This window comes from Solanum verrucosum, unplaced genomic scaffold (genome assembly GCF_900185275.1).
Source record: "Solanum verrucosum unplaced genomic scaffold, falcon-dt-bn FXZP01000100.1, whole genome shotgun sequence".
Classification (NCBI taxonomy): Eukaryota; Viridiplantae; Streptophyta; class Magnoliopsida; order Solanales; family Solanaceae; genus Solanum; species Solanum verrucosum.
The window spans coordinates 1,495,926-1,522,681 of record NW_026020254.1 but is presented as its reverse complement, the minus strand read 5'-3'; the positions used below and the strand labels follow the sequence as shown (position 1 = coordinate 1,522,681).

Here is a 26,756-nt window from a genome sequence, read left to right as displayed (position 1 = left end):
ACAAGATGTGTCACAACCCCAAACTAATGAACAAATCCACTGACTAGAAAGTCTACGTACGAAATGTGGACATAGACGAAAGGAGAACTCATAACAGCTCGGAAGAACTGGCTCACTCTTGAATTCGAACGATGATCACTGATCTTTTAAATGAGGTCTGTCAATAGCCGCTTGAAGATGCCATTTACTCAACAAAGAAAGAGAAAGTTAATTCAGTATCAGTACACAACCACGGTGTACTGATATGATCACACGACTATCTCACTAAGTGTAACATAAGCAAGTCAATACAACATTATAATCATGCAAAATACTGAACATATACAATATCGATTATCACATACTCAACAATATACATTTCTAACAAGTCATTGGTCATCTCATGGAACTCAAACCCAAACTGTTAGCATACGGAACCGCGTGGTACCCAATCCAATGTTTATGCCGGAACGTGGCAATCGATCCCATAATTATGCCGAAACGTGGCAACCGATCCCAATTAATATATCAGAACGCGGTATCCGATCCAATCAACACACCACCATCACAATCGCAAGTACATTCTCAATAATCATACAATCAAGAAATGATTCATGGCATATAGTTATTCGTCTATCTCATTTACAACAAGTGTGATCAATAATTCAACATTCGCATACATACATGTATCATAATGAAGCAAGAACAAACATACATCACACAATCATAGAATCACAACCATCACCTACCTCGAAACAAGCTTGAAACCATAAGAAACTTGATCCTTCCCTTTCCGGATTTGTTCTGTTTGTTCTTGGTCTACAAACAATCAATACAATACGGGAATCAATAAACAATTAGTAATTACCCAAATTGCTAATGATCATACACGTGATCCCAAGCACCCAAAATAGGGTTGTTCCCTCCATAGAATCTAGATCAAAACCCTCCCCCATTGATAATTACTCATTCTATTACGTTTTACGGATCGAAAAAACAGATTTAGGGAGAGAAAAGCTTACCTTTAGCCTCAAGAATGGTGGAAAACTGTCAAGAGTCGCCTGGGGTTCGTTCCTTAGCTCTAAAAATTGAAAAGTGCATAATAAAGATGTTTTGGGGTTTATTTACGACTTTAAGTCGCGTCGAACGAGCCACAGCGGCTTGCACGGAACAAGTGAGCTATTTCAATAATTTCAAGACCCCTATTTCACAACACACCTTTAACCAACGACGCTCAAAAAATACCGTTCACGTTAAGATCGATTCCGAGAGTTCTACTCACCCGAATTCAATTCCGTAAAGTCGTACGGGTTTCTTAATGACTTATCTAACTACTCATGTAATTAAAATCATAAATAAGTCACCCAGTTATTACCAGATTTCCCTATACCTTAATGATTCCAATTTCGTCCAAATTTGGACTAGGTTGGGAAATTTCGAGTTACTACGAAAATGTTTTCCGACCCAAAAATTTTCTCCATTGACTTTTCTATAACGACGGAACCTGATCGTTACTTATGTACAGTGTAATTTTTTAACAAGGGGGGTCAGGTGGAAAACCTCATGCCTCCAGCCTTGATCTTCCCGTGCCTGCCAGTAGTCACACCATTGTTCATACATTAGAGAATTCTCTCTCCATTCTCCATCCTAGCACACAGTTGAGAGTCAGAAGAGAAACCAGTTTCTCGAGTACACTAAACACTTATAATGAAACAACAATAAATTAAATCAGAATAAGTAATCACTCCAACATAAGTAAATTTCATCCATTACAATTGAAAATGCCAAACAGGATTCACTTTCAAGTGTCACTGATTCATCAAAAATCCCAGTGATCTATTCGTATTGCAGAATGCAAAGAATGATACCTACTATTCAAACCAAGCGATCCATCCAATCAACATGTTATTCATCACATCACTTCACAGTTCAAATCTATTTCTATCATTAAGTACTTCCATACACCAAACATGATTAAATTCAATGGCATGAGTATATATGCAGGTGATGCTTTCCAACTTCCAAAGTGAATTGTATTAGTCACTGTCGGAGCCAAAAAGATCGCTGGACAAGTCATATTCCAGTGACGGTGATTCCATTACTCTTTCTCTAATTGATTTGTTGCAGTGAGACAATAACTAGCTAGTGATTTTCTTTGTTTCTACATCTGCACTAGTATTGGGTACTAACGTTGAAAATATATCATTTCAAGTTAATATGTGTTAAATTAGGTCTTAGGCCTAACTCACACCCCAAAAGCTAGCTCAAAGGGAAGAGGATTGCCCAAGCCTTATAAGGAGTTCACCCATCTCATTAACCACCGATGTGGGACTTTTGTCATTCTTTAACACCCCACCTCACGCCCAGTGCTTAGCATCTGGTGCGTGGGCAATTTTTATTTTAGGGGCCCCAACATCGAGTGAGACGGGCCCTGCTTTGATACCATGTTAAATTAGGTCTTAGGCCTAACTCACACCCCAAAAGCTAGCTCAAAGGGAGGAGGATTGCCCAAGCCTTATAAGGAGTCCACCCATCTCATTAACCATCGATGTGGGACTTTTGTCATTCTTTAACAATATGTACCAACAAAACACTCATTTATACTAAATGAATGCATAGCTTTCAACAAATATATGGAGTATCTCATTTCTATACTTCAGATTTCTTGTTGTAGTACCATTTCAACATGTAGACAGCTACAGCCTGGCCCAACAATAAAATATATATAGCAACTTCTTTCTAATGTGAGTTAGACTCAATACACTTAATTTTTTTATTATTATTATTATTGTATTTAATCAAATTACACCATGCAAATGGTAAAGGTATAATACACAAATGTGTCCTTAAATTTGATCTCAATTTATATCTATGTTCTTCAACTTTGAGTTTGTATAAGTAAACACTTAAAATTGTATAGCATTGAATAAATAGATACATGTGACGTCTTACATAACAATTCACGTCCGACATGATGTTTTACAATGTATTATGTCACGTAGGAAGCATATGTCTACTTATTTAATTATATACTATGAATTTAAATGTCTATTTATGCACACCTAAAGTCAACTGAAACTAAATTAATTAAAGGACACATTTAAATTTTATGTCAATGGTAAAGTAGTATATAAGAAGGGATATTTGCAGGTGAATCCGTTACTAGGAAAGTATAAAAGAAGGGTATTTGTAGGTAAATCTGTAGGATTTTCTAGATTTATTAATTAGAGTATGGCCCTTATATTATTACTAATTGATTTTACTTTAAATGTATTAAACATAATAATTATCTTATACATAAGTATTTGATGAGGTTAGACTCTTAAATGACTTGTTCCTTTTGGGACAGGCTGACTATAGATTAAGTGTGTTTCCAGCATATACAACGCCAGTAATTAACTAACGATAATAGTTTAATTGCCGTTAAATATATACTATTTTATATATATTAGTGACAATTAGCACCTTTTGTAAATGTCCTTAAAATCTATAGCGACATTGGATCCAATAATATTTAACAAATGAGAATAACACTCTTTGTTTATGTGTAGATTTATTGCCGTTAAATAATATACTTGTTATAGTGATACAAGACTACTTCCTCGTTTCATCGTCATTGTTGAAGGTAACAGTTGAAAATCAAATTGGATCACTCAAGTGGATAAACCCAGATCTATGTCTAACTAAATAATATATTATGTCTCTTGTTATTGTGTTCCTACTTCTTAATTACGTAACAATAAATAATGATCTTGGGTCTGCATAAAGCAAGGACGTGGGGAGAATATATTTTGCTTTTCGGAATATTATGTGTGTGATATTTCTAGTGTTATATGTTTTTACGATATTGTTCCTTCTGCGATTAATAAATAAAGAGCTTAAGGTTAAATTTTAAGAGCAGACTCATCTTTTTCTAACTTGATTTGGATCGGCCCATATTGACAACTCTAACAAACAATATAGTAATTTGTGTTTTCATCAATTTGTTATTAATTGATTTTTTGAAAAACAAAACAAAATTTGAAAAGGGAGTATTATAAATAACTCGAATTTGATCACGAAATAGTTGTCAATTACTAACTCATCGTCCTCGACTGTTAAGCATTTGACATATAAGCAGTGGCGAATTTACAGCCAAAAAATAGGGCACCTGCACCCGTGGTCTCTTCGTAAAATTAGATATTTTATATGTATATTTTTTAAGATTTTGTATAATATTATATTCTTGCACCCGTACTACGAGAAGTCTAAATGGTCCACGTGGTTAAATGTTGAGCTTTTGACCTTGAGAATTAAGGATCAATTCTCACTTCAATACATTTTACTTGGTGCACCCATGTTCAAAAAATTCTAGATTCGCCTCTGCATATAAGTAACAAAATTGTCAAGACAGACAGATGTTAGCTCTTGTTAAGCTATTTTCCTATGTCTTGATCTCCCCACAGCCGCATCCGTTTTGTCGTCTGCTCAACCTGCATTTCCATTTTCTTATTACAAAACACTCAAATCGTGTTTTACCTAATTAGTCGATAAGGAACTAAAAATTCTGCACTAGTACTTGCTGTCAACACAGATCGATGATTTTGACCCAATTCTATTCTATAATTTCCATACCTCTTTATCCCAATCGATTCTATAGATTACAATCGAGAGTAGCAGTGTTTGCAAAGCGAGTCCAGCTATCATTCCTCCCCATAGTCCCTGCGAGATACTAGTAAATGTGATAGATACTAGTAAAACAAATTATACTACTTTGATAATGAGAGTTTAATTACCCTGACTCCAAAGTTAGCCACATAACCAAGAACATATCCGAGAGGAATACCAAACGCGTAGTAAGAACCCAAATTGATGTAAGCCACTAGCCCTTGCCACCCACCTCCAACAGCAACACCTGCAAGATCATTCTGAGGACTGAGACTATGGAGGAGTAGCTCTTAGCTATAGAAGCAGAACAATGTAATTAAAGAGCAACACCTGATATTACAGGCTGAACACTGTTGAGAAGCATTGTTACTCCAAGAAACTGAGCAAGCTCAGAAACAGATTTAATCAAGACCTCGTTGTCGGTGAAAAAATGGCAAGATGATTTCTTACTGCCAATACTACACTCATACAGAGAATCCCAATGAAAAGTGACTGAAATAGTGTGACATAGACACTATATTTGGTCGCCCTGGCATGTCCTAGCCCAAGCTCATTTGAGACCCGAACACTGGGGAAAAAAAAAAACAATACATTAACACAAATTCATCCAAATGGCAAGATTTAGGATTTCATTACCTTATGGCAGCGTTGATTCCGATAAAAAACATTTCTTGCCATTCACCAATTATTGAGCTGAAAGATGTCAAAAAAATTGATTTGTTTGATCAGTTGTTCAAGTCAATCAAATCATGATTGAATGCAGAACAATGTATGGGGGAAAAAAAAGACACAAGACTTACCAAATAGAGAGGGATGCAACAGCAGTAACAGGATCTTTGAGACATCCAGCGATGAGAACAATACTCATCGGATACCAAGTTTCTAGGGATAGCATAAGAGCCGACTCAATTGACAGTTTAACAAAGGACCACATGTCATCGAATGCAGACCAAGACCATCCCTTCCACCCATCCTTGCACCAAACAACTACGTAAGCAAATTGAGCTAGCGCGTTGATCCAGCCTACAAGATTAAGGGATATAGCTGCCCCGGTTAAACCCCAATTGAATACATAAATGAAGAGCCAAAGGAGAAGAGCATGGAGTAGGAGAGCCACAAAACCAATCCACGCCAGCACACCAACTTTACTCTGAGCTTGAAGAAATTTTGAAGTGGGAATAGTGATAGACAGGGAATATAATTCAGGTATGGTTAATATGGTGAACTTTCCAGCAACAACAGCAATATCATGATGTTGGCCTAGGAACTTTAGTATAGGAGTCGCGAAAAATGTATATCGGCAACAGAAGGAAAGTACTGACGAGTAGAATAATCATTGAGCGTTGTGTGTAAATTCCAAGCATGTGTATTTGCCCAGCACCAAATGCCTGCCCACAGAGTGTCTCCAAAGCACTCCCCATGCCCATCTACAGATTAATCATAAGAAATGAATGAGAATTCTACGAAATGCACATCAAAGGAAACAGGGGACTCACCATGAAGCCAAAAGCGAAAGTAGCAATGACAGTTTGAGCAAGGGTAACAGCAGCAAGGTGTGTTGGTCCAAGATGACCACAGAAAGCAACAGTGACAGCGTAGAGTCCGTATTGACACATTATATTGAAAGCTATTAGGCCTCCGATTTCCCATAACTTTACTGTCTCAATCCAGAATTCATTCAAATTCACTATAGAAATACGCCGGTAGTCACCGTCGGAGCAAATAAGATCGCCGGAGAAATCATTGAGCAACGGTGATTCCATTGGAAAAATAGTAGTTAGTGCGTTTTCATCTGTCTAATTTCTTCAATGGAATGAAGAAGACACCAAATAATAAACAAATGTGAACGAGATATTCTAATGATTTAAGTCAATGACAAAAATATTAAAAATTTATAAAAGGTTGAGAAATTACTATCATTTTATCCTCAAAGACAAGCTTCTCTCGTCTTTAGGGCTCCGTATTGATGGTTCGGTTCGGGTTTGAGTTTATCGGTTTGATTTATTGGTTATCGATTTGAAGAGATGTTAAACCGTTATAGAACCATTAAGATATTGACTTATCGGTTATTGGTTTATCTGATTATTATCGATCGGTTATCGGTTTAACCGTTAAGATTTGACAACAAAAAAAAATATTGAAAATCACTTAATAACAAGGTGACACACCATGCACATGAGTTCACAAGTTGCATCTTTAACAAAAGCAAGCACTTTTACATTGTAAAATAACCAAGAGTTGGGGACAATCCGAAATAAAAGTAGAAAATCAAACTCTAAGTCAAGTACTTTATATACAAAATGGTATAAATATAATTATTTAATTTACTATCGGGTTATCGGTTAACTCATTAAGAAAAAACCTAAAACTGTTAAGAACCGATAACCCGATAACAAAAAAAATCAAAACTATTATCAAAACCGCTAAATCAATAACCCATTACGACTAAACCAATAACTTTTTTTTTTATTTGAATTATCAGTTTCAGTTCAGTTTTGAACAGCTCTACTCAGATTTCATGTTACCATGGTTTAAGATTTACATATACTACTTCTCTTTCTTATTAACTGAACTTTTTTTAATTTTAAAAATAATTAAACCCTTCAAAGCTTAAAATTAATATTTCAAATAAAATCCATAGCTCCTTTCATTTATTGAAGTTTTATATTTTCTATAAGATAAATTATACTCCTATTTATAAAGTTATATTTATGATTTCTAAAAGAAAAATAGTGAAAATTATGATTTAAATTATGTCCTTCAATGTTTTTCTAGGACCCATTTGGTTAAAAATATATTTGAAAAAAACTTAGGAAATAGTGTTTGGTCATACAATTTGACAAATATATTTGGTAAACATCTCAAGTTTCCAAATACTAAAAAAAACTAATATTTGGGCCAAGTTCTAATAATTAGGAATTTTCAAAAATTTAAAAATTATCCCAAATTTTTATATTTAAAAAAAAAACACACTTCATTTACTATTTCCAACTAATATTTATCTATCTCCTCCAAAAAAATTTGAGTTATAATTTGAGTGACGAAATTGTAAAAAAAAGAAACAATTTATTTTGAATGTTACAATTTCAATTGAATTAGTAATAAATTTAAATATACGACTAATATTCTTGAACAAATTTATGGCTACATAGTGAACTTCACCCAAAAATAACTAATCAAGAATATTAAAAATTTATACTAGTTAAACACTAACTTAATACATTATCTCACAAATTCAATTAACAAGAAATATAGAGAATATATTGTACAAAATCTTGTTTTAAAAATAATAAATTTTGTGTCCAATCAAATATTAAATATCCCTCACTTTTAACTCAAAGATTGTGAATTCGAGTCACCAAGAGAGCAAAAAGGGATAGAAGCTCCTACGGAGGGTAAATTATTTTTTTTTAAAAAAGGCGTAACTGAAAAGGAGGGACATGAATCTCGTAAATGCCTTCACAATAAATGATGAATCTGTGCCTCTGTTATTAATTTATGGTTCCCACTCCCTAGACACTTTGATCATCATGTCCGAATGTAACACTAAATTGTACTTTTTATTTAATTGTTATTATGTTTAGGTTTTATGTCTTTTAAAGAAATTAAGTTTATTATTGTATTTTATTTAGTATTTTTAATTAATAAATGTGAATTAATTAATTTGATCAATAAATATAAATTAATTATTATCTTTATTCTATTTTATGTGATACTGTTTGATTTTGACATTATTTTTTAAAAAAAGTAAGATTTTTTAAAACTTGTGATCTAAAATAATCATTGAATATTTGTATGATTGTAAATTATTTCATCAAGGGTAAAAAGAGAATTTTTTAGTTAAATTATTTTCAATTATAGTGAAATGACATTCTAAGGGCACATAAAATAGAACGGAGAGAGTACTTAGTTTCAGTTTTGGTTAAATACAAAATTCCAAAACTAATAATTCTCAAGGAAAAATAATATTATTTATATATTGTTTTAATAAAATGACAAATATTAAAGAACACTTATTTTTAGTAAGAATGACCATATATAAAACAGAAAAAGTATATTTGATCAAGTGCTAAATGGCCAAAAAAATTGGCCAGAATTTGCCCAGAAAATTAAAAAAACTATAATATTTTTTAAATTTTAAAATAAACTGATCTTTTTTCCATTATTTAGTTAAAAGGTATTAAAATTAAAAGAGTAAAAATATCTAAAAAGATAAAATAACATTAAAAAAAATCATTCTGGCTAAAAATTCTGGTCAAAAAGATTTCTCCTTCTAGTATTATGAAGTCCAACCGTTGGCATTAAAGCCACTCTCTACGCCGTAAAGCGAAAACCATATAGTTTGTATTTCATCAATTTATTACGTTATTTTTTCGGGAAACAAAATTGGCTGGTAATGAAAATTTAAAAAGGGAAAAGAATAAAATCTTGAGGAGATTTTTAAATCCACTTGGGTCAAAAATATGAAACTAGTAACTTTTAACTACTTATTGCAAACCTTTTGCAAGTGTCCAACTCAAACATGGAAGAAATGATGGTCCTTTCACAAATTTGTTTATATGATGAAGGATCTTCTACTAATAATCTTTGAAGATAATGACTTGACATTCCAAATAATTCAGAGAAAAAGACAACATATTTGAAGAAAATAAAAAATGTAGTAGTCACATGCATTCCTACCCCACTCATATTCTAATATATTCTAAAATAATAAAATTGTCATTTGCTGACTTTATGTAAGTCCAGACTCCAGCCTGTGGAAACTTTTTATCACATAAAAAAAGTAAACCCAAAATTTTATGGACCCAAAAATATTAGCTGTGTTAGGCATGTAATAAAGTTTTTTTTGAATGTTATGGGTCGATCGCAGTGCTTAATTAAGCCGTTGTGAAATTTGGGATTTGGAGGTTTTTCTCTGTTTCTAAGTCTTGACCTCCCCAGATTCGCATCCGTTCTGTCGTCTGCTCAACCTGCATTTCCATTTTCTCATTACTACTTGTTGTCTATAGAGTTATCTTGTATCGACCACATCGAACATCAAGTGTTATGGAGTTTAATTGGATGATAAAAACCATTAGTTCACATACCTCTTTATTCCAGTCAATTCTGTAGAGTACAATCGAGAGTAGTAGTGTTTGCAAAGCTAGTCCACCTATCATTCCCCCCCATAATCCCTTCAAGAGAAAATCCAAAATCGCGAGTTTACTCATTTCATATAGTATGAGAATGAGATATAAGCTTTGAGAATGGAAGTTTGTTTACCATGACTCCGAAGTTAGCTACATAGCCAAGAAGATATCCAAGAGGAATACCAAAAATGTAGTAAGAACCCAAATTGATGTAAGCCACGAGACCTTGCCATCCGCCTCCAACAGCAACACCTACAAGCAAAAGTTGGTCCCAATACGATTACTGTGAGGGTTATGGAGGAGTAAAACTCTCTTAGAAACAGAAACAATTTAATAAAAGCAACACCTGATATCACAGGCTGAACACTGTTGAGAAGCATTGTTACTCCAAGAAACCAAGCAAGCTCAGAAACAGATCGTTTCAAAACCTCGCTGTCGGTGTAAAGAATGGCTAGATGACTTCTTAATGCAAGTACTACAATCATGCAGAGTATCCCAATGAGAAGTGACTGAAACACTGTGACAACAACACTACATTTGGTCGCCCTGGCACGTCCTAGCCCAAGCTCATTTGAGACCCGAACACTGGGAAAACAACAATACATTAACTCAAACTAACACACAAATGAAGTGCACATTTGTGAAGCTTTAGGACTTCATTACCTTATGGCAGCATTGACTCCAATGAAAAACATTGCTTCCCATCCATCGACATTTATGCTGAAAGATTACAACAATTGACATGAATCTCGAGCTCACAAAATTTCGTCTCATTCACAAATAAAAGTAGCAACCAACTTCCCATTGCCCGTTTGAGTTGTTAAAGCCTATCAAATACACAGTTTAAGCTCAACTCGCGTACCCTGACAGGATGTTAGGTTGCGTTTTAACAAGCTTAAGCATTGCTGAATAACCATCTTATGCTAAATTGCTAATTAAATGGGAAAAGACACAAGACTCACCAAATAGAGAGGGCTCCAACTGCAGTAACTGCATCTTTGAGATGACCAGTGAGGAGAATAATACTCATCATATACCAGGCTTCTAGGCATAGCATAACAGCCGATTCAATTGACAGTCTAACAAAGGCCCAAATCTCATTGAATGCAGACCAAGACCATCCCTTCCATCCATCCTTGCACCAAAAAACTACGTAAGCAAATTGAGCTAGTGCGTTGACCCAGCCTACGAGATTAAAGGATATTGCTGCCCCGGTCAAACCCCAATTGAATACATAAATGAAGAGCCAAAGGAGAATAGCATGGAGTACGAGAGCCACAAAACCAATCCAGGCCAGCACACCAACTTTACTCTGGGCTTGAAGAAATTTTGAAGTGGGAATGTTAACAGACAGGGAATATAACTCGGGAATGGTTAACATGGCGAACTTCCCAGCAACAACAGCAATATCATGATCTTGGCCTAGGAACTTAAGTATAGGAGTTGCGAAAAGATAGATTGGTAAGAGAAGGAAGGTACTCAGCAATAGAATTATCATTGAGCGTTGTGTGTAAACTCCAAGCATGTGTACTTGCCCAGCACCAAATGCCTGTCCACAGAGCGTCTCCAGAGCACTCCCCATGCCTATCTACACATAGATTACATATGCCCATATAAGAAACGACTAAGGGATCATAAGAACAGATGACAGTTTTGCATTACTGACCACTAATTTAATATCTTTCTCGAAATAGAAAGTGAAATAAGATTACATTTGATAACAATAACTAGACTGTTTGAGCTTAACCAACCCAAAGATACTCTTAACATATTTTGTATTTGATCGCTTTGGGTCAAACCCGCACAGATTTTGCCCAATTAACCCATGTTTTCAACTACCAATGCGGATTTTGTTTGCACACCCAACAGAACCAGTACATAACAATCTAGTATCACTTTTCAAAAAATTACTCCATTATTCCTCGCATACGAATCCGATTTAACAATACAATCCAAAAGTTTCGTGATATTCTTATCAAGTCAAAATCAGACAATCAAATTGACACAGAATGAATACAATACAACTAGTATTAGGAAATGCACATTAATAACGAAGTGGGAGTAAAAAGGAAAAAGACGAACCATGAAGCCAAAAATGAAAGTGCCAATGACAGTTTGAGCAAGGGTAACAGCAGCGAGTTCTGTAGGTCCAAGATGACCACAGAAAGCAACAGTGATAGCATAGAGTCCGTATTGACAGACGATATTGAAAGCAATTGGGCCTCCAATCCCCCATAGCTTCACTGTTTCAATCCAGAATACATCCCACAATTCATTCATATTCATGCTAGAAATAGGCCGGTAGTCACCGTCGGAGCCGATAAGCTGGCAGTGCTCGCCGGAAGAGTCATTTAGCAATGGTGATTGATCCATTACTCTGGTCTCTGACTAATTGCTTCTAACTTCTCGCTTGTTATTGTAGCTTTAGAGTATTTATCTAATTTTTTTCAACGGGTAGACAGCCAAATAATAATAAAATATATAGTGGTTTGGATAGTGTTAGCTATTGTATTGTATTGTATTGTTATCATACATACGATGTTTATTTTGATTATTACTTAAAATATATGATATTATACTGTATTGTTAAATTTTATTGTTACGTAATAATGAAAATCTCATTTTATGAAATAACCAATTTGATATGTTTCTATTATTTTAAGTTATTTTTAAATTTACCAAACACTTATAAAAATTAATAATTACTTTAAAATAAATTTGATTAATTTTAAGTAAATTCAAATCAACTTTTACTTATTTTAACTTATATATAGGATAATTTTATTGCACGTGTTTGGCGGGTACAACTTTTCTATTTAGATCCAATCTTTTGAAAAGGTGCCAAATATTTTACCCATTTCATTTTTTAGCCCACCCATCAGCAGCTTCTTGAAGGCACTTTTTACTTCAATACCTTAACTAGGTTTAAATATGTTATCAAATTTTATGTTATTTTTATTTGAAAAGAAAAATATTTATGTCAATATGGGTTATCTGAAAATCCATCTAGTTTTGTAAAACTATTTTGTCCATGAGGTGATGATTTCAGCCACGTTATTTTCTTTTTAAATGTGTCAGCTCTTTTAGAATTGACTAAAAAAAAATTGAGTCATATAAATTGAACATGTAATTTTTTTGTGTCATGTGCATATTAGGGGTAAATAGTTTCAAAAATCTATGTTTGAGGGAGTGATTAAGACTTCTCATAATTTAGGGGTAAATAATTCAACAAATCCATATTTGATGGAGTAGTTAAGACTTTTTATAATTTAAGTGTTTATTTAAATAAAGTGTGTCAAATTTAAAATGTTTCTTAACTATTACACTCTTTTCTTTTTGTTGTTGTAGATTTAGTTTGACAAACTAGTTTATCGAAAGTGATTTTCGGAGTGGTTCCAATAATAGTATTCTTCTTCTATTTCTCATTCAAATTTTTTGTGTATTTTTCTTTCATGTTCTTATGAAAAAAAATTCAAAATTAGTGTAATGATTTTTATTTTGTTCTTCCATATTTTGTAAGGTATTCCATCAAGATTTTTCAAGTTGAAAGGTAGAGTAGGTGGTAGGGATAAAGAATGAAGAAGTAGAGAAAATGAATCTTTTTTTACAAAAATAAATATAAAAAAAAGCGCTCCTCATGCGCTAACCATGGATGCAATTAGTGCCGGTAAAATGAGTTCATATTTTAGTTACCCACTCAATCTGTTCATATTTTAATAGATTAGGTGAGTGACTTTTTAGATGGATAAAATATGGGTTTATACTCATATTTAACTCATAGAAATATAGATATTCATGGGTAAAATATGGGTTCGGAGATAAAAGGGCAACAAAATTGAGTTAAAATTTCAAAAGGACAATAACAAAAAGGTTGAAACCATAGTTAAGGAAACATGTTTTAGAAATATGTTACTCCCTAATCCCTATGTTCTAATTTAATTTTCTTTAGTCGGTCTCAAAAAAAAAAAAATTTCATATAATTAGTAAATTTTTCAATTTTAATATTGATGTGATAAGTTTAAAATCACAAAATTCAAAAAAAATAAATTCTAATTTAATTTTTTTAGTCTATTTCAAAAGAAAAATATTTTGCCCATAATTAGTAAATTTTCAATTTTAATATGTATGGGATAAATTTAAAATCACAAGATCCAAAAGTCTCTTCTTATTTCATAAATTTTGCGCATATTCAAATTAACATCCTTAAACTAGACTTAGAAATACTTTATAAATTTCCTATCCAATCATAATTGAGAAAGATGAAGTATAAAAATAGGGATCTTTGCACGTGAAACTGGTAAATGCCTCCACAAATAATAAACATGTGTTTGTGTTGTTAATTTATGTGTTCCCACACCCTCTAAGAAGACGGCGTTAGGTCTTTTATAACGTCCACCTACCTTCATCAATTCATATAATCTTGTGGAAGAATTTTCTTCGGATTTTCCAGATGTAAAAACAACAAAAAAATAATTAAACTTGTGCTATACAAATTTTGTTTAATTACCTCTTTTTTTTTTTGGGTTTTCGCTTAGTGTTTAGGGCCTGCATTGGAGCTTAGACTAAATCCAAATCGTCCATGAGGTGGCACTCCTAAGTAGATTTTCTCCAAATCAAGGGCTCCAGTGCTCGAACCGAAAACTAAGTTTGTCTCTTACCTTTTGGCTTTTACCACAAAAGGATATAAAGAATTTACAAATAATTGTACTATTTGAAAATCCACATTTCTATTGCGAGTCCATAACAAAAGAAACAGATTTGCAAGTTTCCAACTCAAACATAAACATGAAAAATACATATTTCCATCAATCATAAACTTAAGCTACACCACCATTCTCAATAGTTAACTGTCCATCTGTAGATTTCTGTGTTTCAAAATCTTGACCTCCCCACTTGCGCATACGCTCCGTCGTGTCGTTAACCTGTAATTCAACTTTCGTTACTATGACACAACTTGTAATACTAGTATATTAGTACTAGTAACATCATGTATGTCAATTTCATGGTTATAAAAATCCCAAACCAAAATCACCTACTCTATTTGTTTTAATATTTTAGGCCTTCTTATTTTGTTATATGCAAAAGAATGAAATACCACCAGCACATTTTTTGCCATTTGACATACCTCCTTGTTCCAGTTAGTCTTGTACAGTATAATCAAGAGTAGAAGAGTCTGCAAAGCTGCCCCTGCTATCATCCCTAACCAAAGTCCCTGCACGACGCGTAACATAATTTAAAAGCTGTTAGTGAAGCAATGCGAACGAACACAATTCAGCAGGAGCTTCCTGTAAGTGACAATATACGTAGTTATTATCTCAGAAAGTCATTTTTTCTTGTTGATTTCCAATTTTCTTGAACAAAGAAAGTGACTGTCTGATATAATAACTATTAGCTGAGTGATCATCTGATAAATCAACTCCATTAAACTGACAAGAACATAGAAATATTGGTTACCTTTGTTCCTAATTTTGCTACATAACCAAGAAGATATCCTAGAGGGAGTCCAAACGCGTAGTAAGAACCCAAATTGATGTAAGCCACTAGCCCTTGCCACCCACCTCCAACAGCAACACAAAAAGATCATTCTGAGGACTGAGGACTATGGAGGAGTACTAAAGCTCTCTTAGCTATAAAAACAGAACAATGTAATTAAAGAGCAACACCTGATATTACAGGTTGAGAAGCATTGTTACTCCAAGAAACTGAGCAAGATGATTTAATCAAGACCTCGTTGTCGGTGAAAACAATGGCAAGATGATTTCTTACTGCCAATACTACACTCATGCAGAGAATCCCAATGAGAAGTGACTGAAATAGTGTGACATAGACACTATAGCATGTCCTAGCCCAAGCTCATTTGAGACCCGAACACTGGGGGAAAAAAAACAATACATCAACACAAATTCATCCAAATGGCAAGATTTAGGATTTCATTACCTTATGATTCCGATAAAAAACATTTCTTGCCGATGTCAAAAAAATTGATTTGTTTGATCAGTTGTTCAAGTCAATCAAATCCTGATTGAATGCAGAACAATCTATGGGGGAAAAAAAGACACAAGACTTACCAAATAGAGAGGGATGCAACAGCAGTAACAGGATCTTTGAGACATCCAGCGATGAGAACAATACTCATCGGATACCAGGAGCATAAGAGCCGACTCAATTGACAGTTTAACAAAGGGCCACATGTCATCGAATGCAGACCAAGACCCTCCCTTCCACCTATCCTTGCACCAAACAACAACGTAAGCAAATTGAGCTAGTGCGTTGATCCAGCCTACAAGATTAAGTGATATAGTTGCCCCAATTGAATACATAAATGAAGAGCATGGAGTAGGAGAGCCACAAAACCAATCCAGGCCAGCACACCAACTTACTCTGAGCTTGAAGAAATTTTGAAGTGGGAATGTTAACAGCAATGATTATGTTTAGGTTTTATGTCTTTTAAGAAATTGTATTTTTAATTAATTAATTTAATCAATAAATATAAATTAATTATTATCTTTATTCTATTTTATGTGATACTGTTTGATTTGACATTATTTTTAAAAAAAGTAAGATTTTTAAAATTTGTTATCTAAAATAATCATTGAATATTTGTATGATTGTAAATTATTTCATCAAGGGTAAAAAGAGAATTTTTTAGTTAAATTATTTCCAATTATAGTAAAATGATAGAATCTAAGGACATATAAAATGGGACAGAGGGAATACTTAGTTTCAGTGTTGGTCAAATACAAAATTCCAAAACTAATAATTCTCAAGGAAAAACAATATTATTTTAATAAAATGACAAATATTAAAGAACATTTATTTTTAGTAAGAATGACCGTATATAAAACAGAAAAAGTATATTTGATCAAGTGCTAAATGGCCAGAAAATTTGGCCAGAATTTGGCTAGAAAATTAAAAAATATATAATATTTTTTTAATTTAAAAACAAATTGACCTTTTTTCCATTTTTTAGTTAAAATGTATTAAAGTTAAAAGAGTAAAAATATTTAAAAAGATAAAATAACATAGAAAAAAAATCATTCCGACCATAAAGACTTTTCCTTTTAGTATTATGAAGTCTAACCTTTGGCATTAAAGCCACTCTCTACGCCGTAAAGCGAAAACCATATAGTTTGTATTTCATCAATTTATTACATTGTTTTATCGGGAAACAAAATTGGCTGGTAATGAAAATTTAAAAAGGGAAAAGAATAAAAATCTTGAGGAATCCACTTGGGTCAAAATTATGATACTGGTAACTTTTAACTACTTATTGCAAACCTTTTGCAAGTGTCCAACTCAAACATGGAAGAAATGATGGTCCTTTCACAAATTTGTTTATATGATGAAGGATCTTCTACTAATAATCTTTGAAGATAATGACTTGACATTCCAAATAATTCAGAGAAAAAGACAACATATTTGAAGAAAATAAAAAATGTAGTAGTCACATGCATTCCTACCCCACTCATATTCTAATATATTCTAAAATAATAAAATTGTCATTTGCTGACTTTATGTAAGTCCAGACTCCAGCCTGTGGAAACTTTTTATCACATAAAAAAAGTAAACCCAAAATTTTATGGACCCAAAAATATTAGCTGTGTTAGGCATGTAATAAAGTTTTTTTTGAATGTTATGGGTCGATCGCAGTGCTTAATTAAGCCGTTGTGAAATTTGGGATTTGGAGGTTTTTCTCTGTTTCTAAGTCTTGACCTCCCCAGATTCGCATCCGTTCTGTCGTCTGCTCAACCTGCATTTCCATTTTCTCATTACTACTTGTTGTCTATAGAGTTATCTTGTATCGACCACATCGAACATCAAGTGTTATGGAGTTTAATTGGATGATAAAAACCATTAGTTCACATACCTCTTTATTCCAGTCAATTCTGTAGAGTACAATCGAGAGTAGTAGTGTTTGCAAAGCTAGTCCACCTATCATTCCCCCCCATAATCCCTTCAAGAGAAAATCCAAAATCGCGAGTTTACTCATTTCATATAGTATGAGAATGAGATATAAGCTTTGAGAATGGAAGTTTGTTTACCATGACTCCGAAGTTAGCTACATAGCCAAGAAGATATCCAAGAGGAATACCAAAAATGTAGTAAGAACCCAAATTGATGTAAGCCACGAGACCTTGCCATCCGCCTCCAACAGCAACACCTACAAGCAAAAGTTGGTCCCAATACGATTACTGTGAGGGTTATGGAGGAGTAAAACTCTCTTAGAAACAGAAACAATTTAATAAAAGCAACACCTGATATCACAGGCTGAACACTGTTGAGAAGCATTGTTACTCCAAGAAACCAAGCAAGCTCAGAAACAGATCGTTTCAAAACCTCGCTGTCGGTGTAAAGAATGGCTAGATGACTTCTTAATGCAAGTACTACAATCATGCAGAGTATCCCAATGAGAAGTGACTGAAACACTGTGACAACAACACTACATTTGGTCGCCCTGGCACGTCCTAGCCCAAGCTCATTTGAGACCCGAACACTGGGAAAACAACAATACATTAACTCAAACTAACACACAAATGAAGTGCACATTTGTGAAGCTTTAGGACTTCATTACCTTATGGCAGCATTGACTCCAATGAAAAACATTGCTTCCCATCCATCGACATTTATGCTGAAAGATTACAACAATTGACATGAATCTCGAGCTCACAAAATTTCGTCTCATTCACAAATAAAAGTAGCAACCAACTTCCCATTGCCCGTTTGAGTTGTTAAAGCCTATCAAATACACAGTTTAAGCTCAACTCGCGTACCCTGACAGGATGTTAGGTTGCGTTTTAACAAGCTTAAGCATTGCTGAATAACCATCTTATGCTAAATTGCTAATTAAATGGGAAAAGACACAAGACTCACCAAATAGAGAGGGCTCCAACTGCAGTAACTGCATCTTTGAGATGACCAGTGAGGAGAATAATACTCATCATATACCAGGTTTCTAGGCATAGCATAACAGCCGATTCAATTGACAATCTAACAAAGGCCCAAATCTCATTGAATGCAGACCAAGACCATCCCTTCCATCCATCCTTGCACCAAAAAACTACGTAAGCAAATTGAGCTAGTGCGTTGACCCAGCCTACGAGATTAAAGGATATTGCTGCCCCGGTCAAACCCCAATTGAATACATAAATGAAGAGCCAAAGGAGAATAGCATGGAGTACGAGAGCCACAAAACCAATCCAGGCCAGCACACCAACTTTACTCTGGGCTTGAAGAAATTTTGAAGTGGGAATGTTAACAGACAGGGAATATAACTCGGGAATGGTTAACATGGCGAACTTCCCAGCAACAACAGCAATATCATGATCTTGGCCTAGGAACTTAAGTATAGGAGTTGCGAAAAGATAGATTGGTAAGAGAAGGAAGGTACTCAGCAATAGAATTATCATTGAGCGTTGTGTGTAAACTCCAAGCATGTGTACTTGCCCAGCACCAAATGCCTGTCCACAGAGCGTCTCCAGAGCACTCCCCATGCCTATCTACACATAGATTACATATGCCCATATAAGAAACGACTAAGGGATCATAAGAACAGATGACAGTTTTGCATTACTGACCACTAATTTAATATCTTTCTCGAAATAGAAAGTGAAATAAGATTACATTTGATAACAATAACTAGACTGTATCGCTTTGGGTCAAACCCGCACAGATTTTACCCAATTAACCAATGTTTTCAACTACCAATGCGGAATTTGTTTGCACATCCAACAGAACCAGTACATAACAATCTTGTATCACTTTTCAAAAAATTACTCCATTATTCCTCGCATACTAATCCGATTTAACAATACAATTCAAAAGTTTCGTGATATTCTTATCAAGTCAAAATCAGACAATCAAATTGAAACAAAATGAGTACAACCAGTATTAGGAAATGCACATTAATAACGAAGTGGGAGTAAAAAGGAAAAAGAGGACGAAGACGAACCATGAAGCCAAAAATGAAAGTGCCGATGACAGTTTGAGCAAGGGTAACAGCAGAGAGCTCTGTAGGTCCAAGATGACCACAGAAAGCAACAGTGATAGCATAGAGTCCGTATTGACAGACGATATTGAAAGCAATTGGGCCTCCAATCTCCCATAGCTTCACTGTTTCAATCCAGAATACATCCCACAATTCATTCATATTCATGCTAGAAATGGGCCGGTAGTCACCGTCGGAGCCGATAAGCTGCCAGTGCTCGCCGGAAAAGTCATTTAGCAATGGTGATTGATCCATTACTCTGGTCTCTGACTAATTGCTTCTAACTTCTCGCTTGTTATTGTAAGCTAGAGTATTTATCTCATTTTTTTCAACGGGTAGACAGCTAAATAATAATAAAATATTAAGTTGATCACTATGTTTGGATCAGTGTTAGCTATTGTATTGTATTGTATTGTTATCATACATACGATGTTTATTTTGATTATTACTTAAAATATATGATATTATATTATATTGTTAAATTTCGTTGTTACGTAACAATAGAAATTCCACTTTATGAAATAACCAATTTGATGTGTTTCTATTATTTTAAGTTATTTTTAAATTTACCAAATATTTATAAAAATTAATAATAACTTTAAAATAAATTTGATTAATTTTAAGTCAATTCAAATCAACTCTTACTTATTTTAACTTATATAGGATAATTTTATTGCACGTGTTTGGCGGGTACAACTTTTCTATTTAGATCCAATCTTTTGAAAAGGTGCCAAATATTTTACCCATTTCATTTTTTAGCCCACCCATCAGCAGCTTCTTGAAGGCACTTTTTACTTCAATACCTTAACTAGGCCAGAAAAATGTTTAAATATGTTATCAAATTTTATGTTATTTTCATTTGAAAAGAAAAATATTTATGTCAATATGGGTTATCTGAAAATTCATCTAGTTTTGTAAAACTATTTTGTCCATGAGGTGATGATTTCAGCCACGTTATTCTCTTTTTTATGTGTCAGTTCTTTTAGAATTGACTAAAAAAAAACTGGGTCATATAAATTGAACATGTAATGTTTTTGTGTCATGTGGCATATTAGGGGTAAATTGTTTCAAAAATCTGTTTGAGGGAGTGATTAAGACTTCTCATAATTTAGGGGTAAATAATTCAACAAATCCATATTTGATGGGGTAGTCAAGACTTTTTATAATTTAAGTGTTTATTTAAACAAAGTGTGTCAAATTTAAAATGTTTCTTTAACTATTACACTCTTTTCTTTTTGTTGTTGTAGATTTGGTTTGACAGACTAGTTTATCCAGAGTGATTTTCGGAGAGATTCCAATAATAGTATTCTTCTTCTATTTCTCACTCAATTTTTTTGTGTATTTTTCTTTCATGTTCTTATGAAAAAAAAATCAAAATTAGTGTAATGATTTTTATTTTGTTCTTCCATATTTTGTAAGGTATTCCATCAAGATTTTTCAAGGTGAAAGGTAGAGTAGGTGGTAGGGATAAAGAATGAAGAAGTAGCGAAAATGAATCTTTTTTTACAAAAATAAATATAAAAAAAGCGCTCCTCATGCGCTAACCATGGGTGCAATTAGTGCCGGTAAAATGAGTTTATATTTTGATTACCCGTCCAATCTGCTCATATTTTAATGGATAAGGTGAGTGACTTTTTAGATGGATATAATATGGGTTATTTAACCCATAAAAATATAGGTATTCATGGGTAAAATATGGGTTCGGAGCTAAAAAGGCAACAAAATTGAGTTGAAATTTCAAAAGGACAACAAAAAAAGGTTGAAACCATAGTTAAGGAAACATGTTTTAGAAATATGTTACTCCCTAATCCCTATGTTCTAATTTAATTTTTTTAGTCGGTCTCAGAAAAAAAATAATATATTTCATATAATTAGTAAATTTTCCAATTTTAATATTGATGTGATAAGTTTAAAATCATAAAATTAAAAAAAAAAAATCTAATTTAATTTTTTAGTCTATTTCAAAAGAAAAATATTTTGCCCATAATTAGTAAATTTTCAATTTTAATATGTATGGGATAAATTTAAAATCACAAGATCCAAAAGTCTCTTCTTATTTCATAAATTTTGTGCATAGTCAAATTAACATCCTTAAACTAGACTTAGAAATTCTTTATAAATTTCCTATCCAATCATAATTGAGAAAGATGAAGGGTGTGTTTGGTAGGAAGGATTTTTCAATTTTCTCATGTTTGGTTGGGTTAAATATTTTGTAAAATGTTTTCTAAATCAACTCATTTTCCTCAAATTTAAGGAAAATGACTTCCCTTCAAAACTTAAAGAAAACATTTTCCAAACCTCTCTTCCAACTTCAAATTACAATTACTTCTTTGTTGAAAAAATCAATTTATTTTGTCTCTACCCTCAAACCAACCCCCCAACCACCCCCGCAAAAAAAATAATTTTAAAGCTTGTTTTTAAATTAAATTTTTTTACCCACCTTCACCCCTACCCCCACCACTCCCAAAAAAATATTAAAAATTGTTTTTAAAAGATATTTCTAATTTTTATTTTTTATTTTTTTACCCCCACCCACTACCCTCGCCCCCCTATCAGCCCCCAACCCCCTTAAAAAAAAAGTTTGTTTTTAAAAAATATTTTCAGCTTCAAATTTTTATTTTTTCATCTCGATTATCGATCACCCACCCCCCCAAAAAAAAAATTGAGTTTGTTTTTAAAATATATTTTCAACTTCAAAATTTCATTCTTTTCACCATACCCCCCCCCCCCCCCCTCCGCAAAAAAAAAATTTAAGTTTGTTTTTAAAAAATATTTTCAATTTCAAAATTTCATTTTTTCACCCCTACCCTCGACCCCCCACCCACCCACCCCTACTAGCCCCCAAAAAAATAATTTTTATGTTTGTTTTTCAAAAATATTTTCAATTTCAAAATTTAATTTTTTTCACCCCTACCCACCCCCTACCAGCACCCCCCCACCCCCAAAAAAAAAAATTTAAGTACGTTTTTAAAGAATACTTTCAACTTCAAAAATTTATTTTTTCACCCCAACCCTCGACCCCTCCCCACCCACCTCCTACCAGGCCCCACCCTCCAAAAAAAATTTAAGTTTGTTTTTAAAAAATATTTTTCATTTATAAATCAAATGCTAAAAATCTTTTCCGAAAAATATTTTCTACTCACCAACCAAACATGAGAAAATAAATCAAAAATCAACTTGTTTTTCAGGAAAACATTTTCTAGGAAACCATTTTCTATGGAAAGCATTTTCCTTCGTACCAAACACACCCGAAGTATAAAAATAGGGATCTTTGCACGTGAAACTGGTAAATGCCTCCACAAATAATAAACATGTGTTTGTGTTGTTAATTTATGTGTTCCCACACCCTCTAAGAAGACGGCGTTAGGTCTTTTATAACGTCCACCAACCTTCATCAATTCATATAAACGGTGTTAGGTCTTTTAATTACCTCTTTTTTCTTTGGGTTTTCGCTTAGTGTTTGGAGCCTGCATTGAAGCTTAGACTAAATCCAAATCGTCCCTGAGGTGGCACTCCTAAGTAGATTTTCTCCAAATCAAGGGCTCCAGTGCTCGAACCGAAAACTAAGTTTGTCTCTTACCTTTGGCTTTTACCACAAAAGGATATAAAGAATTTACAAATAATTGTACTATTTGAAAATCCACATTTCTATTGCGAGTCCATAACAAAAGAAACAGATTTGCAAGTTTCCAACTCAAACATAAACATGAAAAATACATATTTCCATCAATCATAAACTTAAGCTACACCACCATTCTCAATAGTTAACTGTCCATCTGTAGATTTCTGTGTTTCAAAATCTTGACCTCCCCACTTGCGCATACGCTCCGTCGTGTCGTTAACCTGTAATTCAACTTTCGTTACTATGACACAACTTGTAATACTAGTATATTAGTACTAGTAACATCATGTATGTCAATTTCATGGTTATAAAAATCCCAAACCAAAATCACCTACTCTATTTGTTTTAATATTTTAGGCCTTCTTATTTTGTTATATGCAAAAGAATGAAATACCACCAGCACATTTTTTGCCATTTGACATACCTCCTTGTTCCAGTTAGTCTTGTACAGTATAATCAAGAGTAGAAGAGTCTGCAAAGCTGCCCCTGCTATCATCCCTAACCAAAGTCCCTGCACGACGCGTAACATAATTTAAAAGCTGTTAGTGAAGCAATGCGAACGAACACAATTCAGCAGGAGATTCGTGTAAGTGACAATATACGTAGTTATTATCTCATAAAGTCATTTTTTCTTGTTGATTTCCAATTTTCTTGAACAAAGAAAGTGATTGTCTGATATAATAACTATTAGTTGAGTGATCATCTGATAAATCAACTCCATTAAACTAACAAGAACATAGAAATATTGGTTACCTTTGTTCCTAATTTTGCTACATAACCAAGAAGATATCCTAGAGGGAGTCCAAAAACATAATAGCAACCAAGATTGATATAAGCTACTAAAGCTTGCCATCCACCTCCAATAGCAACCCCTGCAAGCATGAAAAAAAGCACGATAAATATATCGTTATATTGGTGTTCTGAAGCAGTATTAGATCCATAATTAAACACAGAAATGTTGAAGCAGAACAATACCTGATATAACCGGCTGAACACTATTAAGAACCATGGTGATCCCTAGAAGGTAAGCAAGATCAGCAACAGCTTCTTGCATCTCCTTGCTGTTTGAAAAGATAATGGCCAGATGATCTCTAGCTACTAGTACAATTCCCATGCAGAGTATCCCTATTAGGAGGGACTGAAACACCGTGATGTAGACTGAGTATTTGGTAGCTCTTGGATGTCCTTGCCCGAGTTCATTTGAGACTCGGATGCTGTTGGAAAATTAACAAGTCAACAACAACAACAACAATATCCAATGTATTCCCACAAAGTGGGGTCTGGGCAGGGTAAACTGTACATAGACCTTTCCTCTACCTCAGAGGTGAGCTAGTGAGACTGTTTTCAATAGTCCCTTGACTCAAGACAAAAACAGACTAAAAAGACGTAATGAAAATACAAAAGAGACAATATATAGTAAACAAAGCAACAGATAGTAACAGAACAATACTACAACCAAATAATACTACCATCGAACTACTACCACAGCACTATGACTACTTGTTCTATTAACCGTCAAGACATATTTATATTACCTTATGGCAGCATTAATTCCAATGAAAAGCATGCTCTCCCATCCATTGATGTTCATACTGTAAAACACAAAATTTAACACGAATCAGAAATGAACTTGAAAATCTCACCAATAGATGCACAACAAGCTTGACTCAACGAGCTTAAACATATCTATCTGTACTCACCAGATTGAAATGGATCCAACTGCTATCACGGCGTTGTTAAGATGGCCAACAAGGAGAATAATACTCATCATGTACCAAATCTCAAGGCATAACATAACAGCTGAAGCAATAGAAAGTCTCACAAATGCCCAAATCTCGTTGAATGCTGCCCACGATAACCCTTTCCACCCATCCTTACACCATCCAACAACATATCCTAATTGAGCTATCGCAGTAAGCCAATTCGTGAGATCGAAGGCTATAGCAGCACCATTAGTACCCCATTCAAGTGTGTATATAAAGAGCCAGAGGAACACAGCGTGCATCAGCACAGCCGCGAATCCAATCCCAGCGAGAACATCCACTTTACTCTGAGCTTGAAGAAATTTGGAAGTAGGGAAATTGATAGCAAGTGAAAACAACTGGGGGATGAGTAACATGGTATATCTTCCAGAGAGCTCCGCGATTGCAGTTTCTTGGCCTAGCAACAAGAGAACTGGAGTCGTGAATAAGTAAATGGGCAATAGACAGACACACGTAGCAAGCAGGATTATGATGGATCGTTGCATATAAACGCCCAACATGTGAACTTGCCCTGCTCCATATGCCTGTCCACATAGTGTCTCCAACGCACTCCCCATTCCCATCTGCAACATAGACGAAATTCGGAAATTAACAACAGCTGAGACTCAATTAACTGTTCAATCAATCAACTACTATAATTGGATTCCAATTTAGTTGGTTCCACTATATAAATCACTTGTATTCATGATGAGTTGATTTTAGTACTACATAATTTGCCTTTTAAGATGAATTAAAGGTTTTGAGAAACACCTAGTCCTCTTATGAATTCTATGTGGTGCGAATCTGAATTAGTACCGATAGTCAATAAGAAAAGGAAAGTAAAAGCTATTGCAGTTCTACGTTGTTCTGCTTTTAAATAAGATGAGAAGGGAAAGAGAGAGCTAACCATGAAGCCAAAAGAGAAAGTACTAATAACAGTTTGAGCAATAGAAATAGCAGAGAGCTCAATATTTCCAAGATGTCCAACAAATATATTTGTAAGGGAATTCACTCCATATTGGCAGATTATGTTGAATGCTATAGGACCTCCTATTCTCCACAGCTTCAATGTCTCCACGCACAAAATTGCCCACCAATCCTTAATACTTTTTGCAGGACGGTAGTCCCCGTCCGCACCAACAAGCTGGTTGTGTTCGCCGGAGTAGCCATTCAGCAACGGTGTCTCCATTGTGAAGGTAAACACTTCAAGTTACACTTTAAAATTTCAAATGATCTTCCATCTTTAATATAAGCAAAAAAGCTGTATGTTGATTGGTCCACATCACTGCCACCTAGGATTAGTAATGGGTCCCACGTATTTATTTTATTTTAATTTAATAATTGGGAGTAGGGGAAGGGGAAATGGAGAGGTGATTACTCGCATAGGGAAAATCAAAATTTTAATCTTATGAACTCTGAATTTTACAATAACTATTTCTGGTGTTGATAATTAAGTTCTAAATTTAATATTTGTATATATTACAAAACACATTATTTGAACAGAAGTTATTGGGTATAGGTTCGGTCTTCACAAGCTCCGCTCCTAATTATAAGGTGATACTCGAACCCTCACCAAAAATATCAAAGTTCAAATAGTCAATCAACTAAATCGTTAAAAATTGACTGAACCAACCCCCATAGTACATTAAATG

General features: G+C 34.0%; 3 protein-coding genes and 1 pseudogene across 5 annotated transcripts; all 4 read right to left on the bottom strand.

Annotated features, from left to right (window-relative positions):
* Positions 1 to 4,394: 4,394 nt before the first annotated feature.
* Positions 4,395 to 6,389, bottom strand: LOC125833163 (protein DETOXIFICATION 35-like; annotated as a pseudogene).
* Positions 6,390 to 9,493: 3,104 nt separating this feature from the next.
* On the bottom strand, positions 9,494 to 12,143 carry LOC125833128 (protein DETOXIFICATION 35-like). Its single transcript, XM_049512273.1, has 7 exons — positions 11,838 to 12,143; positions 10,718 to 11,343; positions 10,419 to 10,475; positions 10,102 to 10,340; positions 9,889 to 10,007; positions 9,714 to 9,800; positions 9,494 to 9,596 (listed from the first exon to the last, which is right to left on the bottom strand). The coding sequence occupies exons 1-7, from the start codon at positions 12,126 to 12,128 to the stop codon at positions 9,504 to 9,506; spliced, it is 1,512 nt and encodes a 503-aa protein (XP_049368230.1). The 5' UTR covers positions 12,129 to 12,143; the 3' UTR covers positions 9,494 to 9,503.
* A 2,381-nt stretch (positions 12,144 to 14,524) lies between these two features.
* Positions 14,525 to 26,329, bottom strand: LOC125833125 (protein DETOXIFICATION 35-like). 3 transcript variants are annotated; one of them, XM_049512269.1, is made up of 7 exons: positions 26,012 to 26,299; positions 25,063 to 25,688; positions 24,898 to 24,954; positions 24,338 to 24,576; positions 24,116 to 24,234; positions 23,787 to 23,873; positions 14,525 to 14,677 (listed from the first exon to the last, which is right to left on the bottom strand). In XM_049512269.1, the coding sequence occupies exons 1-7, from the start codon at positions 26,291 to 26,293 to the stop codon at positions 14,573 to 14,575; spliced, it is 1,515 nt and encodes a 504-aa protein (XP_049368226.1). In that variant the 5' UTR covers positions 26,294 to 26,299; the 3' UTR covers positions 14,525 to 14,572. The 3 variants fall into 3 exon arrangements, with proteins under 3 accessions (XP_049368226.1, XP_049368227.1, XP_049368228.1); XM_049512270.1 differs by lacking the exon at positions 23,787 to 23,873 and adding an exon at positions 14,881 to 14,967; XM_049512271.1 differs by lacking the exon at positions 14,525 to 14,677 and adding an exon at positions 23,371 to 23,583 and having other exon boundaries at positions 26,012 to 26,329.
* On the bottom strand, positions 17,403 to 20,072 carry LOC125833126 (protein DETOXIFICATION 35-like). The gene is made up of 7 exons (XM_049512272.1): positions 19,705 to 20,072; positions 18,627 to 19,252; positions 18,328 to 18,384; positions 18,011 to 18,249; positions 17,798 to 17,916; positions 17,623 to 17,709; positions 17,403 to 17,505 (listed from the first exon to the last, which is right to left on the bottom strand). Exons 1-7 carry the CDS (start codon positions 19,993 to 19,995, stop codon positions 17,413 to 17,415), a joined length of 1,512 nt encoding a protein of 503 aa, XP_049368229.1. The 5' UTR covers positions 19,996 to 20,072; the 3' UTR covers positions 17,403 to 17,412.
* Positions 26,330 to 26,756: the final 427 nt, after the last annotated feature.

Bases quoted from the DNA above. Each gene is read 5' to 3' on its own strand.
- LOC125833126 (XM_049512272.1), bottom strand. From the start codon at position 19,995: ATGGATCAATCACCATTGCTAAATGACTTTTCCGGCGAGCACTGGCAG. The intron at 18,385-18,626 runs GTGAGTCTTGTG...GTAATCTTTCAG, and splicing joins GTTGGAGCCCTCTCTATTTG to CATAAATGTCGATGGATGGG. The intron at 18,250-18,327 runs GTAATGAAGTCC...TTGTTTTCCCAG, and splicing joins GGAGTCAATGCTGCCATAAG to TGTTCGGGTCTCAAATGAGC.
- LOC125833125 (XM_049512271.1), bottom strand. From the start codon at position 26,293: ATGGAGACACCGTTGCTGAATGGCTACTCCGGCGAACACAACCAGCTT. The intron at 25,689-26,011 runs GTTAGCTCTCTC...TCTATGTTGCAG, and splicing joins CTTTCTCTTTTGGCTTCATG to ATGGGAATGGGGAGTGCGTT. The intron at 23,874-24,115 runs GTAACCAATATT...CGCGTCGTGCAG, and splicing joins TAGCAAAATTAGGAACAAAG to GGACTTTGGTTAGGGATGAT.
- LOC125833128 (XM_049512273.1), bottom strand. From the start codon at position 12,128: ATGGATCAATCACCATTGCTAAATGACTCTTCCGGCGAGCACTGCCAG. The intron at 10,341-10,418 runs GTAATGAAGTCC...TTGTTTTCCCAG, and splicing joins GGAGTCAATGCTGCCATAAG to TGTTCGGGTCTCAAATGAGC. The intron at 10,008-10,101 runs GTGTTGCTTTTA...TTTTGCTTGTAG, and splicing joins TGTTCAGCCTGTGATATCAG to GTGTTGCTGTTGGAGGCGGA.